General features: G+C 40.2%; 2 protein-coding genes and 1 non-coding gene across 3 annotated transcripts; all 3 read right to left on the reverse strand.

Moving 5' to 3' along the window:
• Nucleotides 1-5,927: 5,927 nt before the first annotated feature.
• On the reverse strand, nucleotides 5,928-6,009 carry TRNAS-GCU (transfer RNA serine (anticodon GCU)). The gene has a single exon. It is a non-coding gene; the product is annotated as a tRNA-Ser (tRNA).
• A 1,050-nt stretch (nucleotides 6,010-7,059) lies between these two features.
• Nucleotides 7,060-8,917, reverse strand: LOC147538547 (uncharacterized). Its single transcript, XM_086642970.1, has 3 exons — nucleotides 8,449-8,917; nucleotides 7,588-8,370; nucleotides 7,060-7,506 (listed from the first exon to the last, which is right to left on the reverse strand). Exons 1-3 carry the CDS (start codon nucleotides 8,915-8,917, stop codon nucleotides 7,319-7,321), a joined length of 1,440 nt encoding a protein of 479 aa, XP_086499096.1. The 3' UTR covers nucleotides 7,060-7,318.
• Nucleotides 8,918-12,405: 3,488 nt separating this feature from the next.
• LOC147538548 (protein FMP32, mitochondrial-like) lies at nucleotides 12,406-18,008 on the reverse strand. Its single transcript, XM_086642616.1, has 7 exons — nucleotides 17,313-18,008; nucleotides 17,080-17,211; nucleotides 16,904-16,963; nucleotides 13,466-13,542; nucleotides 13,319-13,375; nucleotides 13,127-13,193; nucleotides 12,406-12,901 (listed from the first exon to the last, which is right to left on the reverse strand). Exons 1-7 carry the CDS (start codon nucleotides 17,601-17,603, stop codon nucleotides 12,782-12,784), a joined length of 804 nt encoding a protein of 267 aa, XP_086498742.1. The 5' UTR covers nucleotides 17,604-18,008; the 3' UTR covers nucleotides 12,406-12,781.
• Nucleotides 18,009-18,301: the final 293 nt, after the last annotated feature.

Raw genomic sequence — 18,301 nt, forward strand, 5'->3', positions numbered from 1 at the left:
TCTTGACCGCAAGTGTGTTGGCGTGATCCGTAGGTGTCTTACGGAGGAAGTTTACAACAATGTCGAAGAAATATCTACAACAAATGACCTAATGGACACTTTGGAGAGACTCTATCAGAAGTCGTCAGCCTCAGGTAAAATTATGTTGTGTGAACAATTATTTAATTTAAAAATGAATGAAGGCGAGACAGTATCTGCTCACCTTGGAAAGTTTAAATCAATTATCTCCCAACTTTCTAAGGTTGACATTACATTTTCGGATGAGGTTAAAGCATTAAGGTTGTTATCATCATTACCATCGAGTTGGGATACGGCTGTGACGTCTATAAGCAACTCGGCGGGTAGTGAAAAACTAATGCTGGAAAATGTAACGGCTATGATACTTGGTGAAGAAGAGAGGAGACTAGAACGAGGCTACACCGCTTCTAGCTCTTCTTCAGGATCCATCTTAAGCATGCAATATGAAAGAGGCAGGAATTTTACTAAAAATTCAGATAAATCTAAAGGTAAATTTAGAGGCAAATCTAGGGGAAGATCGAAATCCAGGCCTAGAGGTGTGTGTTGGACATGTAATAAAGAAGGGCACATGAAGAAAGACTGTCCAGAAAGAAAGGGTGCTAACAATACGGGAAACAAGGGTGATCAAGAGGTCCATGTAGTTGCAGCTGCAGAGGACGATGCAGTCTTCATTGTTAATGACAACAATGTGATCACCGAGAGTTTCCTATTACTCTCCGAGGACGGTATGAACGAGTCTTGGATAGTAGACTCAGGAGCTTCTTTCCATGCTACAGGAAATAAGGGGATCATGACCTCTTACAAGGAAGGGAACTTTGGCCAAGTCTTCCTTGGTGATGGTGAAGCATGTGATATCATCGGTGTAGGTGATGTGAACGTGAAAGTCAATGGTTCGACGTGGAAGCTGAAAGATGTGCGACATGTTCCAAATTTGACGAGGAACTTGGTTTCTGTGGGCCAAGTTTGTGACGACGACTGTGAGGTTCATTTTTCTAAGACAAATTGGAAAGTGACCAAAGGAGCTATGGTATTAGCTCGAGGACTTCGAAATGGTACTCTCTACCGAGCTTCAGAAAGACCTACTCTAGCAGTGGCTAGTAGTAATGAAGATGTCAGATTATGGCACAAAAGGTTGGGACATATGAGTGAGAAGAACATGAAGATTCTGCATTCGGCGGGTCATTTGCCGGAGGTAAAATCTGTAGAAATGGGCTTTTGTGAAGAATGTGTTCTGGGAAAGCAAAAGCGGGTGAGTTTCAACAGAGGCGGCAGAAGCTTAAGAAAAGAAAAGTTGGACTTGGTTCATACAGATGTATGGGGACCAGCTGATGTCCCTTCTCATGGTGGTGCTCAATACTTTGTTACCTTCATCGATGACCACTCGAGAAAGGTATGGATTTATTTTCTGAAACATAAATCTGATGTGTTTGATGCATTTCAGAAATGGAAGGCATTGGTTGAAACAGAAACTGGTCTGAAGCTAAAATGTATAAGGTCAGATAATGGTGGTGAGTATGACAAGAAGGAATTCTTACTGCTCTGTGCTACTAATGGGATACGTATGGAGAGGACGCTCCCAGGGACACCACAGGAGAATGGAGTAGCTGAGCGTATGAATTGGACACTAAATGCACGAGCAAGGTGCATGAGACTGCAATGCGGGTTGCCTGAAGTTTTTTGGGCACAAGCTTTAGAAACGGCTACTTATTTAATCAATCGGACACCCAGCAGTCCATTAGATATGAGGATTCCAGAAGAGGTTTGGACCGGCAAGAAGGTAAACCTCTCTTATCTGAAAGTTTTCGGATGTGTTGCTTATGTTCATCTTAATCCTACAGAAAGGAAAAAGATAGGGCCACAGGCAAAGAAATGCATTTTCATTGGTTATGGAGGTGATGCATTTGGATATAAATTGTGGGACTATGAAAGTCACAAGGCAATCCGGAGCAGGGATGTAACCTTCAATGAAGATGTATTATACAAGGACAAGGATGCAACACAGGTCATAGGTGAAGGATCAATTACTCAAGTCAACAAAGAAAAATATGTTGACATGGGTGATACTACAGGGATGACTAGTAGAGCGGTGGAAGAAGCAGAGACTCCAGGTGAAGAGGAATCTCAGATGCAACAGGGAGACACTCCACAAGCAGTGGGAGTTTCTTCCCCAGCTCCACAGGACCAGTCAGGTGTTCATACCGAGACACCTACGGTGTTCGTCCCAAGGAGATCATCACATGTACCAAAGCCGAATCCAAAATACGCTAATGTGATGGATCATTTGTTACTGACAGATGATGGTGAGCCAGAACATTTTGATGAAGCACCACAGGACGAGGACTCAAGCAAGTGGGAGTTTGCCATGAAAGACGAGATGGATTCACTTGTGCAGAACAACACATGGGTGTTGGCAAAATTACCAAGAGGTAAGAAGGCATTGGAGAACAAGTGGGTTTATCGGAGAAAGTCTGAAGCAAATGGTGACATTCGCTACAAAGCGAGATTAGTAGTGAAGGGGTTTCAGCAGAAACCAGGTATCGACTACAATGAAATATTCTCCCCAGTTGTGAAGATGACAACAATCAGAGTGGTACTCGGTCTAGTGGCTTCAGAAAATCTCTTCCTTGAACAGCTAGATGTAAAGACAACATTTCTTCATGGAGACCTTGATGAAGAAATTTACATGAAGCAGCCAGCTGGATTCGTTATAGAAGGGAAGGAGGAGATGGTATGCAAGCTTCAAAAGAGCTTGTATGGTTTAAAACAGGCCCCAAGGCAATGGTACAAGAAGTTCGATAACTTCATGCTCAGGAATAACTACTCAAGATGTAACGCAGATCATTGTTGCTATGTTCGAAGGTTTGATTCTGGTTACATTATTTTGTTACTGTATGTTGATGATATGTTAGTGGCTGGAACATCTCTACAGGAAATCAAGAACTTGAAGGATCAGTTGGCAGGTGAATTTGCCATGAAAGATCTTGGTGAAGCTCGACAAATTCTTGGTATGAGAATCAGCAGGAACAAGTCTAAGGGTACACTTATGCTTAGTCAAGCTGAATATATTGAACGGGTTCTGAAGAGGTTCAATATGGAAGGTGCCAAACCAGTCGGCATGCCACTTGGAAGTCATTTCAAGCTTTCCAAGTTGCAGAGTCCCGTAACAGATGTGGAGAAAGAGTTTATGGCAGGTGTGCCATATGCATCAGCCATTGGGAGTCTTATGTACGCTATGGTGTGCACAAGACCAGATATTGCCCATGCAGTGGGAGTAGTGAGCAGGTATTCTAGCAATCCTGGTAAGCAGCACTGGGAAGCGGTGAAGTGGATTCTCAGGTACTTGAGAGGTTCCACCAATGTACCTTTATGCTATGGACGGAGAAATTCTGTTTTAAATGGATATGTAGATGCAGACTTCGCAGGTGACCTTGATAAAAGGCGAAGTACGACTGGGTATGTTTATACCTTGGGATCGACTGCAGTGAGTTGGAACTCACGGTTACAGAAGCTGGTAACATTGTCAACAACTGAAGCAGAGTATGTAGCAGTGACAGAAGCAAGCAAGGAGATGATATGGTTGAAAGGTTTATTAGCAGAGTTGGGGCACGAGAAGAAGAGTAGTATTTTGTACAGTGATAGTCAAAGTGCTATTCATCTTGCCAAGAACTCAGCCTATCATGCAAGGACAAAGCATATAGATATTCGCTACCATTTCATTCGGTCGCTTCTGGAAAATGGTGAGCTACTACTGGAAAAGATTCTTGGTTCGAAGAATCCAGCAGACATGTTTACCAAGGGGGTCACAACTGAGAAGCTGAAGCTCTGCAAGGCTTCAGTAGGTCTCTCGGTCTGAGAGAGCCGGATAGCCGCATCAAGAAGGTTGCGTTAGCACCAATCCAAGTTGAAAGAGAAGTAGATATTCTACAACTCCAAGTCACAGGTTTATTTGACCCCAAGTGGGAGATTGTTATATGGTGGGGTCAAGTAGAATACAACTTCCCATTAATTGTCAGGGTTAAAAATCAAAGGCTATGAGCCTAGGGTTTGAAATTCACATGCACAAAACAGATGGAAGAAGAAAATCCATCCATTCCCTGGATTTGAGGAAGATTTTCTTTCCCATGCATTAAATGATGAAGACTTTTGTTGCCAAGCATTTAAAGCTTTGCAATCTGATCTTACGGGTAAGAAGGCTATAAATAGCCATACCCATTCTCAACATCATCATCCCATTCTTAAGTCTCCTGTATAAGTGAGAGAGTGAGAAAGAGTGTGAGATCAGAGACTTGTATAAGTGTGTGAGGGTGAGAGTTGTAGTGAGATATTGTAACCGGGGAGTACACTAGACTTTGTGTACGGTAACTCGGGTAAGTTGTAACTTCATATTCATAGTGGATTTGCTTGGTGCGGCTGAAAGAGGACGTAGGACTTGCTCCGAACCTCTATAAATCTTGTGTGTCATTATTCTTTATTTGCTTCGTGGTTATGTTTGATTTATTCACCATTTCATCCAAGATCCTGGTTTTCCGCATTAGAGAAAAACTCTAAGTAGACTGATCACCTATAAGGAGTGGTTATTTTTCTCAACATCCACGAACAGACAAACAGTCTTACTCCCCCGTCTTTCATTTTGCCTCCACGTCCAAGGGGTGTTGCCAAAGCAAACAACCAGAATATCAAATCATTATAAAAATTCATTTGACCATAGGAACACAATAAGCCAGTAATTGAAAAAGAATAGATGTGTCAAAATTTCACTCACCTCTATGGAGCTAGAGACAGACACACCTTAGAGCATTCCTCGTAGGCGTAGGGTAACTTTGTCACAACCTCCGATGATTTTAAAATTACAGCCATTGAGTGCATCTCTGCTGATCTCCGTTGAGATATTTTCTTATAAAAATGCGTGTTCGTGAGGTTTAATAATACCATAAGGAAAAGAAAACCCAAGAAATTGATAAACGAATTTAAAAGAGAGACTTTGTAGAAGTCAATAAGTCGAGAAAAGTGAAGATAATAAGATTAGGATTGACGAGAAAACAAACAAAGGATCTTAAATTTGTCCAAATGAGACATTACGTGATCTTCTTATTCAACCTTAAATCCAGATGCTCATGTGTGATCACACCAGTATAATGCTAGTCTTGAATCTATGTATTATAACCTTTTGAAGACTCAATAGTTCATAGAAATGCTTAAACGGGAACGGATCTATGAAAAAGAAAACCATTACATTTGAGAACTCTTGAATCTCTCATGTCAAACACTAATAACATTGTCCAGTTCAAACTCATTATAAGAAATCTATTCACACAAAATATTTACCTATCAAAAGAAAATTAATAAAAGAAAAATTAACACTCTCATATTCATAATTATGGCATAATGGTAGAATCACTAACGTTTAGAGAAGGAAAATAAAATAAAGAGAGAATACGAGAGGAAAAAAGGAAGTGGGAGAGTTAGAAAGTGGAAACCACAAGAATTTAGTGTTGGGCTTAAATGGCCCAAGTTAGGTGGGATGAAGGGCTAGGATTCAAGTTGACGTTCAATGGTTGAGATTGGAAGAAAACGCATTTATTTTGTCCTAGTCAGCTTGCACTTATTTTGTCCCAGTCATCAAAACAAGTTCTGTTTTGTTATATAGATTTCAAAACCTAAGAATCTTTTCCCCACCCACAATTAAGATTGATCTTCAAATCTTTGCCGCGGCCTTAAGTTTTTGACCTAGGCAATGGTGGTGGAGACTAACTGAAATTCTTTACTAAATTGAAACTAACCGAATTTTTGATGCCGAAACTAATAACCCGACCAACCTTTCCTACATAATTTTTAATTTTAAAACCTAAGAATCCTTTCCCCACCAACAATTCAGATTGATCTTCAAATTTTGGGGGATAAAAAAAAGACGTCGCCTGAGAGATTCGAACTCTCGCGGGGAAACCCCATGTACTTAGCAGGCACACGCCTTAACCACTCGGCCAAAGCGACTTGGTTGCCTCTGTAGCAGCTGTATTTATAATTAGCCAAACTCACTTTACAAGAACAATTCTGTACAACAAAATGGATTCTTTTTTCCCTTTTTGCGTATCTCGGATAGATCTGAAGTAGGCAACGAGTTCCTTCAATCATACAATATAAAATGGGTCAGAAGTTTTCTCTAGTCAGGTGCAATTCGGTTCTTGATAACATTGAGTTATATAATATCTAGACGGCATTCGTTTTGTGGTGTTAGAAACTCATGGTATGAACAATATTACCATTTGTAAATAGAACTGAGTAGCAAGATCAATTCGGTTATTAAAAGATGAAGTCAGTCTAGCTCCTCCTTTGGCTACATCTCCTCTCATTGTAAAATCGTATGTGAAGTTGTTGGTTAAGATAAAGAAGGTTTTGATGTTCAAATCTGGGTACTCAGAGCTACCCCATGATAGAGCCAAATCATAACAAGAGATCAAGCCGAATCACTTGTCCAATGGAGCTGGCCTAGTCGTCAAATTCGAGTGCCCTCATTCTTTGAGTCCGTAATGGGATTTTAATATTTAAGGGGGCCGATGGTGTTCTCCGGTAACACCCCTTCATGCACCCCCATATGTATTAGAATGTTGAGTACCGATGAACTTATATGAAAACAGATAGCCTAGCTTACAGATAGAAGTTTAATCGTCAAATGAGCTCTATATCATGCACCAGAGACACATGTTAGGCTAGACCGCTAGAGCACGGCACCTGATGTGTGACAATAATTGTAAGTATATCAAGAAAAACAAATAATAGTCAACGGGTATCTGGTACACAAAATTAATATGAAGAGGAATTTTAAAATCAGTTAAAGTCAATATATGTACCTTTAGTTTTAAGTCATTGATGTTTTATAAAAACACCTCACAAGAATATGTTATCTTGAAGATGCAAGATAACCTTTTAAATCAAGTTCTCTACCGACTTTTAAGAAAAATATGAAAACTATCATTCCCTAATATGGAACGTAGTAAAAATGTCAAGAAAAGAGTAAACCATTTGAAGATGAAATCATAACTAGTAAGAAAACAACAAAAGTTCTTTCATTAACACTTCTTCTTGCTAGATCAAAGTCTTCTCTTGAAGTATTTGATCATTCTAATTCAAGAAACTCAATTAAAAAGAAGGATACAAACAATAAAATTAAATGTTAATATGATGCAAATTCCTTCTCACTAGAGACCCCCAAAATCAAAATTACTCCCTTAATTGAAAACACACTCAAATCAGAAAGTTCATTACCTATAGTTATTGATCAAATAATTTTAAATTGTAATGTTTAAGGATGTATTGGCCATCGGATGCAGTAAGCTTTGCATTTGCGTTGACAATCGTAAAAACAAGGTCCATCACAATTGAGAGGGCAATTTAATTTCATTCCCATGCACCTTCCTTTCTTCACCATGCACTCTGCATATTCTCCCACTTTGTATTCTCCATTTTTTATCCCATTATTTCTATTCTTCACTCTTTGATGTTCATGATGCCTCATATTGTCTCTCTTATTAGGGTTTGGTTGTTCTTTGCTACAACCCCATATCCAACCACCTCCACCACCTTTTCCACCCCCTCCTCCCCAATATCCCCATCCTCCACCCCCACCCCCACCCCCACCACCCCAACCCCATCCTCCACCACCACCACCACCACCACCTCCCCCTCCACCACCACCACCTCCCCCTCCTCCTCCTCCTCCTCCTCCTCCTCCTCCTCCTCCTCCTCCTCCTCCTCCTCCTCCTCCCCCTCCTCCTCCTCCACCACCACCACCACCACCACCACCACTTTTTCCCTTGCCTCCTCCGCCTCCACTGCCGCCATTTCTTCCCTTGCCACCACCATTTCCGCCTCTTCTTCTGTCCCCTTTACTTCCACCACCAGTGTTGTCTCCACCTCTTCCTTCACCCTTACCATGACCTCCTCTATTGCCACTTCCTCTTCCTTCACCTGTACCACCACCTCCCCCATTTCCTCCACCACCACCATTGCCACCTCCTCTTCCTTCACCTTTACCACCACCTCCTCCATTACCTCCCCCACTACCATTGCCACCTCCTCTTCCTTCACCTTTACCACCACCTCCTCCATTACCTCCCCCACTACCATTGCCACCTCCTCTTCCTTCACCTTTACCACCACCTCCTCCATTACCTCCCCCACTACCATTGCCACCTCCTCTTCCTTCACCTTTACCACCACCTCCTCCATTACCTCCCCCACTACCATTGCCACCTCCTCTTCCTTCACCTTTACCACCACCTCCTCCATTGCCTCCACCTCCGCCTCCACCACTACTCGCAGCACCACCTTTTCCTTTGCGACCTCCCCCTTCAGCTTTACCCCTATCTCTTCCACTGCTTCCTCTTCCTCCTCCTTTTCCACCACCACCTCCTCCTCCACCCCCTCTTTCACTACCACCTCCTCCTCCTCCACCACCACTTCCACCTCCACCACCAGCGCCGCCTCCACCACCTCCACCACCACCTCCTCCACCACCACCACCACCACCACCGCCTCCTCCACCACCACCGCCACCACCGCCGCCGCCACCACCACCGCCGCCTCCACCACCACCGCCTCCACCACCACCACCACCACCACCGCCTCCACGACTTCTTTTGCCACCTTTATTGTGAGGAAGGGACACAACCTCGGTTGTACTATAAGAACCAGTTGTCTCTTCAACAGGATGATCTCCAACTATGCCACTTGTGTTGGGGTTCTGTTGATGCAATTTGTTCGAAAACCTATCATATACTACGAATGCATTTTCATCATTATCAGTATTACCATAAACAAGGCACAATGGTCTGAATTCCATTGACAGTACAAACAACAGAAACCACCACATTCTTCTTCCACCATTGTTATTTTTTGCCATTATTTCCTACTGTTGCATTCATATCCTAAGAGAAAAAAAATACCTATATATACATATATAGATAAATAGTGGAAGAGAGAGAGAGAGTCACAATTGGGGGTGTCCATGTTAATTAATCGAAGTTACTGGTTGGAGAAGTTTGAACTATGTCCCCACCTACCCTACAAAATCGAATCTTGATGAAGCTTACAACAAACTCCAACTCCAAAATTAAGGCTGCAAAAGTATAGGTAGCTACCCTACTATTCTAGTATTGTGCTGTCCCCACCCCTAAAGTAAGTACAACAATTCCTTAGGTTTCACTTTGTCCCCACTCTCCTCCCTTCCTTGGATTGGGACTACCCCATTGAAATCACAACATTTTGAAGGTGATTAGGTTTGGGCGGAACTAGTAATTCCTCTAGAGTCTAGACCCATTAGTTAGTTTATATAGACTACTCCAATCAATTGAATTGATCATTATTGACTATGTGAACCTAGAAAATGTTGAATAGTCTTAGAATCTTCTTGCTGTTCAATTTGTTGATTTGATACACCCCTATATTGTTTAATCTTCAATCTCAATTATTAAATTAGTCTCTTGTCGGCTGCCTACAATGGCAGAGACCGTAGTTATATATTACAACAATGGTATACTGACAAAAATCTTACGACAAACTACATGAGAACAATGTAATCTAACTTTTTTGTAAGAATGCTTTATTCAAATAATCCTAGAAAAAAAGTGGAAAAATTGTTGGTGTTTATTTTTATGCAAGCTACTGTAAATTTTGTTGAACTTATCATGTAGAGACTCCATTTAGTGAATTTTCTCATCTCACATGAAGGTGGGTCTCACTCACCTAGCTTGACTTATTTGGGTAATGGTTATCTTGATACAGTAAAGAAACATAGGTGGGTAACCTATCTCCCAATTGGCAATTGCTGATCACGCTTGGCCGCCTAAATGATTTTAGCACTGCCCTATATGTAGCCAGTACCAGATTTTAGGGGACCACCACTCTTGGACTAAACAACTTGGCCCAATCACCAATAATGCAACATGGGCTTTAGTGGACAGATGTGGCCCATTAATAATCCAAAGCACTAGATGCAGCATTACTTGCCGTCCACTACTACGCAAACAACAAACTTGGGCGCTTTGGAGAAATAAGAAAAAAAAATTCCGGGACACAATTTTAAAGGGAAATTTTGAATTTTGTTAAATTTTCCGGTGTGCTATATTGATGCACAATTATATCACTTTGTTTTTCTCGAAATGAGATATTCGAATTCTAGTATGTCCAATGAAGAAATGTACATGTTACAAGCTAACCATAAGGGGCTTCCTTGTCTCTCTTCCTTTTCCCATTCCAGACATTTAGTTCATGGCCGCGGGAGTGTTAGAGAAGGCTACGATGTTTATTCACCTAAATTCATTCTCATTCTGTTTATAAGCTGGTCGAATCCATAAATAATTAGATGGGTATTGGGTTTTTCAGATCGGTGCAGTTTAGTTGTCGAAATTAATAACTATTATATGTAAATAAATTAGAATAATACACTTGGATGACATGCTTTCCTATACTTCATACAACTTAGACCAAATCATAAACTGGCATCCCAAGTACATTAGCACAATTTTAACCCATCATGCATGTGATAATGTGTAATGTGTGAAGGAGAGAGATACATTATGTATGTATCTTTTGCTTAAAGGAGGAGGTACTAGTATTTTTTGTGTAGAGAGAGAAGGAGAGAGGTGGGTGGTAGAATGATAGGGTTTGCACTACAAGAGACTGTATTGGTTTGGAGCAAGTTGATTTGATATAATGAAAAGATAAGGTAAATTGGATCTGAGTTGTATCTTATGATTATTGGTTCCCCACAGGTTGTGATAATTGCTGCCATGTAAAAGATACCAACATATGGAACTCTTACATACAAGTAAACAACACAGGTAGGCAGAACACAAGAGATAAAAGTACATAAAAATGATATTTAATAATAGGGTTATTTCCCTAATGGCCCCCTACTTTGTGACCAGCTTCCCGCCTGGCCCCCTACTTTACGAAAAATACCCATATGGCCCCCTTCCGTTATAACACCGTTACTCTCTCTCTTCACAATCTTTTCTCTCTCCTCCAGCATGTGTTTCTCTCTCTGCCACCTCGCTAAAACAAGCCACATCATCGTCTTCACCGACGGGTCGCCGGCGTTTAGAGAGAGGGAGAGGAGAGAATCTAAAAAAAAAAAATTTTTTTTTTTTAGAGAGAGAGAAGAGAGAGAAAAAAAAAGTTTGAAGGTCGCCGGCCGGCGACCCGTCGGTGAAGACGATGATGTGGCTTGTTTTAACGAGGTGGCAGAGAGAGAAAACATGCTGGAGGAGAGAGAAAAGATTGTGAAGAGAGAGAGTAACGGTGTTATAACGGAAGGGGGCCATATGGGTATTTCTCGTAAAGCAGAGGGCCAGGCGGGAAGCTGGTCACAAAGTAGGGGGGCCATTAGGGAAATAACCCTTAATAATACTAGAAACTATGTAAGAAAAGGCCAAGATTTGAGCCCAAATACGAAAAAAACCCACTCGGGAATAATAATGTAAAAAAAACCCAATTTTTAAACTGTTGGTAACACTTTTGAAACTATTACAACACTTTTGAAACTGTGACAACATATATAATTATGTGTGAACAAAAACAAATTTGTTCATACATTTACAAAATTGTTGAGAGCAAATACAAAATTGTTGAGAGCAAATATAATTTTGGGCCTTAATACTATAAAGTATTTGGAAACAAGATTAATCATGTACATATGAAATTTTTTTTACAAGGAACTCAAAGTGAGCCTACTGGCTCCCCTTTGAAACCCAAGGAGTGGGGGGAAAAGCCTGGGCCGAGTAGCTACAGACACTATCTTCATCGCATGAATCAGACCGAGTAGACAATACCATTGCACATCAGATAGGCTCGTACCAAGTGCTTGACAAATTCGTTTGCTCAAACCCCCCTTTTGAGAACGAAATAAGCCTAGCTAGAACTTTCAGATGATTTTCCTGGTCTTATATTAATTCTAAAGGCACTCATGTTCAGTCTCCCTCCACTTGAGACAAGTGAGATAGACCGAATCGTCCACCTGACAACTCGACTACGAACCAGTTAAATTATAACCCATATTTAAAACAATTCTGCAATGTCCATGACCTACCTCACTTTGTCAGATAAGTTAGAGACACATTTGTATCTGATATCCACTAGTTACCTCCTCAATGTATAATAAACAGTCTTTAAATCACCGTTCTGCAATCCCAAAGCACGAGTTGCCTATAGACAACCAGTATTAACCAGTCCTAAAAAATAAGTATACACAGTCTCTAATATTTTTTGTTGAAAGACTCAGTCTCTAATATGATACTATGTAATTTGAAAACAAAAAGTTACGATACAATGTAATTTGAAGACAAAAAGGTTCTCAATTAATAATGCTTCGTCCCAATTATCTAATCATGGTAAAGGTAAATAGATGCCTTTCCTCCATTATCCTTAATATTACTTTCATATTGTTTCTACTAATATCCATGACATTAACGTCTACACCTATATCTTGTAATACAAACGTATTCAAATATGAACACAAAACTTAAAACTTCATATGGAAAAGGTAAAAAGACAGAATAAAATGATCGCTTTGGGTCACCTGACTCCTAAGCGACGAAAATTTCTACCTGCCGCTTAAACCACTTCAAGGCATCAAGAGATGCTTTTGACTACATAGACGGAAACATAAATGTTCCAAAAACTTTCCACCTTATATTTCAATTTTCCTCAGGCTAAAAACAATGAATGTTAAATCTAGGGCTTGTTTTAATTTCATATCACCTTTGAATTACATGACAATGCGTATAATAGCAAGACCGACTGCAGATATGGAGACAAGAGTTCCTATGCAATACTTTATCACATCATACTTCGCTGCTTCCAGTTGGGCTCTCAGAGCATGAATTTCCTACATACCAACACGATAATACAAAATCAGAACTCAAATAGGCCTGAATTTCGTGACTCCACATGTTGTGTATGAGAATAATCCCACATAGACAAAAGGAACTCTTAGTACAAGTATATACTAACTAAGACATCTCCGGTCGTTGATAATTGGCTTCAATTTATTTATTTTTGAAAAAAATTGGCATCAATTTAGATGTCTAAAACCTTATTACTTACAACTTACCCGGTCAAGCTTGTTTGTGAGGTTCGAGGTTTCTGCGTTCTGATTCGCTAGCTCATCTCGTATTCGACTACATATATTGTTCATTAGTAAGTCAATCAGATAGCCAGACAAACAACAAGTACCCTAGACAATTAAAAGAGAAAGCAAGTGCTATATTGAAGGAAAGAATTAAGAGATTCGAGTTTTCTTTACCCTCTTTCAAGGTTAAGATCTAATCGTTGTCCAGCGGTGACCTTGTCAATTTCATATCTGCGTTAAAGACCCACCTTTTTAATGATAAAGTTATCAGAGTATATATAATAACATAATTCATTCAATTACGAGCCCTGAAAATCAAACCTCAGTTCACTACGCATCTTCTCTATATCATTTCGAAGTTTTTCAGTCTCACGTTGGAGTAAAGAGAAATGGTGCTCCTGCACTCAATGCAAATAGTTTATTAGTTGGAAAAGTATTATGGAACCATGTCATAAATGGCAGTGTACCCAACAGTAGAAATTTATACAAAGTTGAAACATGCAACTAAGACACGGACAGGACTTGCTAAACTGGAGAGTGGGTATAACCGGACATTTCAAAGCAAAATTAATTGAAAAGCCTAAGAAGAAAATGAAGTTGATTTGGAGCATGACGCAAACATGGGAACCTTTGGAGAGGAGACATCTATAACAAGTTAACTCCATTTACTGGATTATGCTCCAAATTAGATAATGAATATTTGATTAGATTTTGGAAGGATCCCTGATGCTCCGAATCAGCCTCTTATGGTGGTATTCCTCTGTCCATCTTTATAACCTTTGTCTTTATAATAGCGAACGTACTAGCTGGATTCTCCATCTTTCTCTCCGTAGGAACTACAACAATTATGAGATAGTGGCTCTTGGCTGATTGCTCTTGACTCTTCAAGGAGTTGTTCTTTCATTGGAAAGAGATAGAGGGATGTATGGACTCCCCCCTCCCCTTCCTCATGCAGCGATGCTCAGCACTCATCTCCTTCCATAGTCCATTTCATTTCTAGATTAAATTATGCTTAATTCAGCATGCAGAGAGGATGACCCCCCTACTTCATTGTCCTTCTTGAAGCTCATAGAGTCTCATCTCTAATTCTTTCAGTACTTATTGGTGCATTGTAAAGCATATCGATAATCAGACTTGCCAACAAAGAAGAAAAGCCTTTGGGTGGTGTGTGTGTGTGTGGAGGGGGGTAACCCGACATCAATGATTTGGACTTCGAAAATTCAAGAAAGAGGGGGGGGGGGGGGGGGGGGGGGAGGGGGTAACCCGACATCAATGATTTGGACTTCGACAATTCAAGAAAGAGGCAGTCTTCGAAAAAAAGGGTAAAGTGAAACTCTTCCATCAGTTTTTTGCATGGAATGTATCACATTCGAGCCAAACTATGGTCAAGCACCTGTGTTATCTGAACATATATTCTCAATCGGGATGCGATGATCCTTCGACTAAAGTATGTGTTTCTCTTCCTTTTTCCTTGGTTTTAGTTTTAGTGATTAGTGTTATCGATCATGCTGTTGTCAAGGTGAAATTTCGCGAAACGATTCCTAAACTTAGATTAGGGACAAGAAATAACACTTACAACTATTTCCTGCACAATTTCCACCGACATGATCAAAATTTCTACCGAAATTGTTGGAAATTTCAAAATTTCCAACAACATAATGGAAATTTCGACCGACATAATAAAATCTAACAAAAAAACCAGAGAAACTACTACTAGAAAAATATCTCTTCCTTCATCTTTTTCATCTTCATTTCTCAAAACTATCTCTTTATTTTTATGTTATGTTTTTTATGTTTTCTAAATCTATTTGAATGATTTACGCCCTGGCTTAACTGCCTAAATTGATTTGTCTTAGTAACACGCTTGATATAACTATGTAATTGACGAGAACTTCTCAAACTAACATAGTCTGTTAACTATTATCAGTAAGAATGTTATTTTCTGCGTGTTGTAGCCAAAATGTTATCCAATTTACCGTCGGACGAAAGAGTGTAATTGTTAATACTTCCTCAAACAAATAGATAATGTTAATCCGTTAGACACATCATTTCTATGCTTCATTATGATTTAATAATCTTGTTATACATAATTGATTCATACTTCTATCATTTCTGTAGATTTGTAAGATTTACACACTGACCGAAACGTTTCCACTTTTGGAGCCACCGAAATTTTCACCGAAACCGAAATCAATCAATAGTGTTTGTTTCTTACTGTGTACATTTCTTTTCTTCAATATATGTATCAACTCATTCAACTACAATGTGAAGGGGAAGGGGGGACTGTAATAGTCCCACATTGCTCGCAAGAGTGTCCAGAGACTGGGCTATAGGTGTACGCTTAAGCTTAGTAAGTACCGAGGCCTTTTGCGTGGGCTTGTGGTGCCTTCGCCAAGAACAAAACCCCGTACCTGCGTGAGGTGGTTAAAGCGGGGACAATATCGATAACTGCTAAGGCTTGGGGCGTTACAGGGACCCACAAGATCCAACCAAGATCAATCAATAGTGTTTATTACTTTATTAGTAGTTCCCCATCTCCAAGCTATCAATGGTTTCATTAATTTGGTTTCCTCTCGTGCAAGTATTTATTTTCACTAATAATGTCATCAACGTGAAATGGTTGGTTTTGTTTCAAAATTGAAGTATGTGAACCTTCAAGAGTTTCTTCCTGTTAAGGAAGAAACGCAGAATCCGATATTGTTACAAATTTAGGATCTGTGGGCATCATGACTCATGAGAAAGCAGGTCATATTAGGACGGAAACAATATCTGACTTGGTGACAAACTATGACCACACAGCGCCAGTGGCATGACTGATGAGACCAACATCCTGTGTGGGTCCACAACACACATTGAAAACATCGCTATTTCTATTTCTTTATGTTGAAGTTCCGTCCTTTACTATTGTAATAGTCCCACATCGCCCGTAAGAGTGTCCAGAGACTGGGCTATAGGTGAGTAAGTACCGAGGCCTCCTATGGGGAACAAAACCTCATACCACGGTGGGTGGTGGCTAAAGTAATGACAATATTGTTGTGGGAGATCCACGGTGTCGTTACGTACTCCGATGGTCGGGCGAATTGTGTGTCGTCGCCCATACCGAGGCTTTTTGGGTGGGCTTGTGGTGCCTTCGCCAAGAACAAAACCCCGTAACTGTGTGAGGTGGTCAAAGCGGGTACAATATCGATAACTGCTAAGGCTTGGGGCGTTACAAGGTGGTATCAGAGCTGAGGACGGCTCTTCGCTGAGGGTGGGGGATTGTAATAGTCCCACATCGCCCGCAAGAGTGCCCAGAGACTGGGCTATAGGTGTACGCTCAAGCATACCGAGGCCTCCTGTGAGGAACAAAACCTCATACCAGGTGAGTGGTGGCTAAATTGAGGACAATATCGTTGTGGGGAGTCCACGGTGTCGCTGCGTACTTTGCTGGTCGGGCGAATCGTGTGTCGTCGCCCATACCGAGGCCTTTTGGGTGGCTCGTGGTGCTTTCGCCAAGAATAAAATTGTATCTGCATGAGGTGGTTAAAGCGGGGACAATATCGACAACTGCTAGGGCTTGGGGCGTTACAACTATATCGAAGATAAAGTAAACTCAAAGTTGCCATTATGAGAGCCGAGAGAAAAAGTTGCCGCATTGTTGAGCATTTGTGAATTCAGTTGAAACAAACATAGCTATACAAGAACCACCTAACAATTGAATAAAAAACTCTTTCGAATGTTATGAGATTCAAATTCGCATTAGAAAAATTAGGATAGTACCTGAGAGCTCTGCACTTCAGATTTGAACTGGTTTATAGTAGCTTCTTGGCCCATCTTAATCTGCAAAGAAACAAAAATTTCCATTAATCTAACCCATTCATCCAACTTGCAAGCCATTTAATCGATTTTCATAATATATCTTACTTCAAGCACAAATAGATATTAAAACACCATACCTTTTCCATTTCTCCCAGTGAAACAAATGTATGAGCCACATTCTCCAAGCTATCATTCAAGACTCTTGTGATGGCAGCAGTTATCGCTTCAGCTTGCTTTGATGGTATACCATGTGCTTCTAAACCTCTAACCTAAACATTTTAACAAACATTTGATGTGCATAATTTACTCACCTGACAAACAACTTACAAAACGCATAATATTGAACCCTAGATATAGCAAAAGAAATTACCATAGCTAGTGTATCAACAAGAAAAGCTCGTTGATTTCCGTTAGACTTGGAGAGCTGAGAAATCTGCCTATAATCAAATCTGTTAATTTTGGAACTAAATGATGGAAAACCAGAGACTCTAGTTGACGAAAAATCGATTGGAATACGGTCAGCTGCTGGTGTTGTTCTTGTTCTTGTTGTTGTTGGTGTTGTTGCAGCTAAAGAATGAATACCTCTGGATTTGTTCAAAGAAACCCTAGAATTGGTCCCAAACAGAATCATTGTCCTTCTACAAGCGGCCGAAGTGGCCATTGTTTTTCAAGAAAAAATAAATGAAGATTCTTCCTTCCTCTCACTGCAAATGTCAACTTCTCTGTTCTTTCTTGAGAATTAACTTTGAATTTCAAGAACGACGGGAATATAGAAGGTTAATTCTTGATTCTGCCCTTCGATTAGAGATCAACGAAAAAGAACAAAAACCTAAACTTTGTGATTAAATTTGTTTTGAAATGGAAATTTTGTGTATGGTAAATGTTCGTGAGGAACAAGAAAGGGACGCCCGCCTATAAAAGAGGGGGACGAAAAAGGAAATGCCAAGGAATAAAAGGGCTTATTCCTAAATAAAAGGATTTACAGGATGGATTTCTAATTAAAAATTCTTTGAGGGGTTTACTTGGTTATAACTCCCTCCCTCCCGTTTTGTTTCCCATTTTGATTATCTTTTTTTGGTAGAAGTTGTTTCACATTTTAATAAATTCAAATGATTAAGGATAGTTTAATTAGGCCAGCTCTTTGGGGAAAGCTAAATAATTTCCTGGGTGTGAGATTTTAAAGGGAATGTGTAGAATTTTAGAAATTTTCCGAAGAAATAAATTTTAAGGGGAAATAAAAAAAAACACTCCACCTCACCTCTCTCTCTCTCTCTCCACCTCACCTCTCTCTCTCCACCTCACCTCTCTGTCTTCTCCGACAGGTTTTCCGGCCGGCGACCATGAAAAAAAAAATTTCAC

Source organism: Eschscholzia californica, unplaced genomic scaffold (assembly GCF_041429995.1).
Source record: "Eschscholzia californica isolate CP2 unplaced genomic scaffold, dmEscCali1.0.p SCAF_5, whole genome shotgun sequence".
Taxonomy (NCBI): domain Eukaryota; kingdom Viridiplantae; phylum Streptophyta; class Magnoliopsida; order Ranunculales; family Papaveraceae; genus Eschscholzia; species Eschscholzia californica.

What these genes read in the sequence shown, in the direction of transcription:
- LOC147538547 (XM_086642970.1), bottom strand. Translation starts at nt 8,917, where the DNA reads ATGGCAAAAAATAACAATGGTGGAAGAAGAATGTGGTGGTTTCTGTTG. An exon ending in TGGAGGAGGAGGAGGTGGTA is followed by an intron (nt 8,371 to 8,448) that starts GTGAAAGAGGGG and finishes ATAGGGGTAAAG; the next exon opens with CTGAAGGGGGAGGTCGCAAA. An exon ending in GGGTGGAAAAGGTGGTGGAG is followed by an intron (nt 7,507 to 7,587) that starts GTGGTTGGATAT and finishes AACATCAAAGAG; the next exon opens with TGAAGAATAGAAATAATGGG.
- LOC147538548 (XM_086642616.1), bottom strand. Translation starts at nt 17,603, where the DNA reads ATGGCCACTTCGGCCGCTTGTAGAAGGACAATGATTCTGTTTGGGACC. An exon ending in CACTGGGAGAAATGGAAAAG is followed by an intron (nt 16,964 to 17,079) that starts GTATGGTGTTTT and finishes GTTTCTTTGCAG; the next exon opens with ATTAAGATGGGCCAAGAAGC. An exon ending in AAGATGCGTAGTGAACTGAG is followed by an intron (nt 13,376 to 13,465) that starts GTTTGATTTTCA and finishes TCTTTAACGCAG; the next exon opens with ATATGAAATTGACAAGGTCA.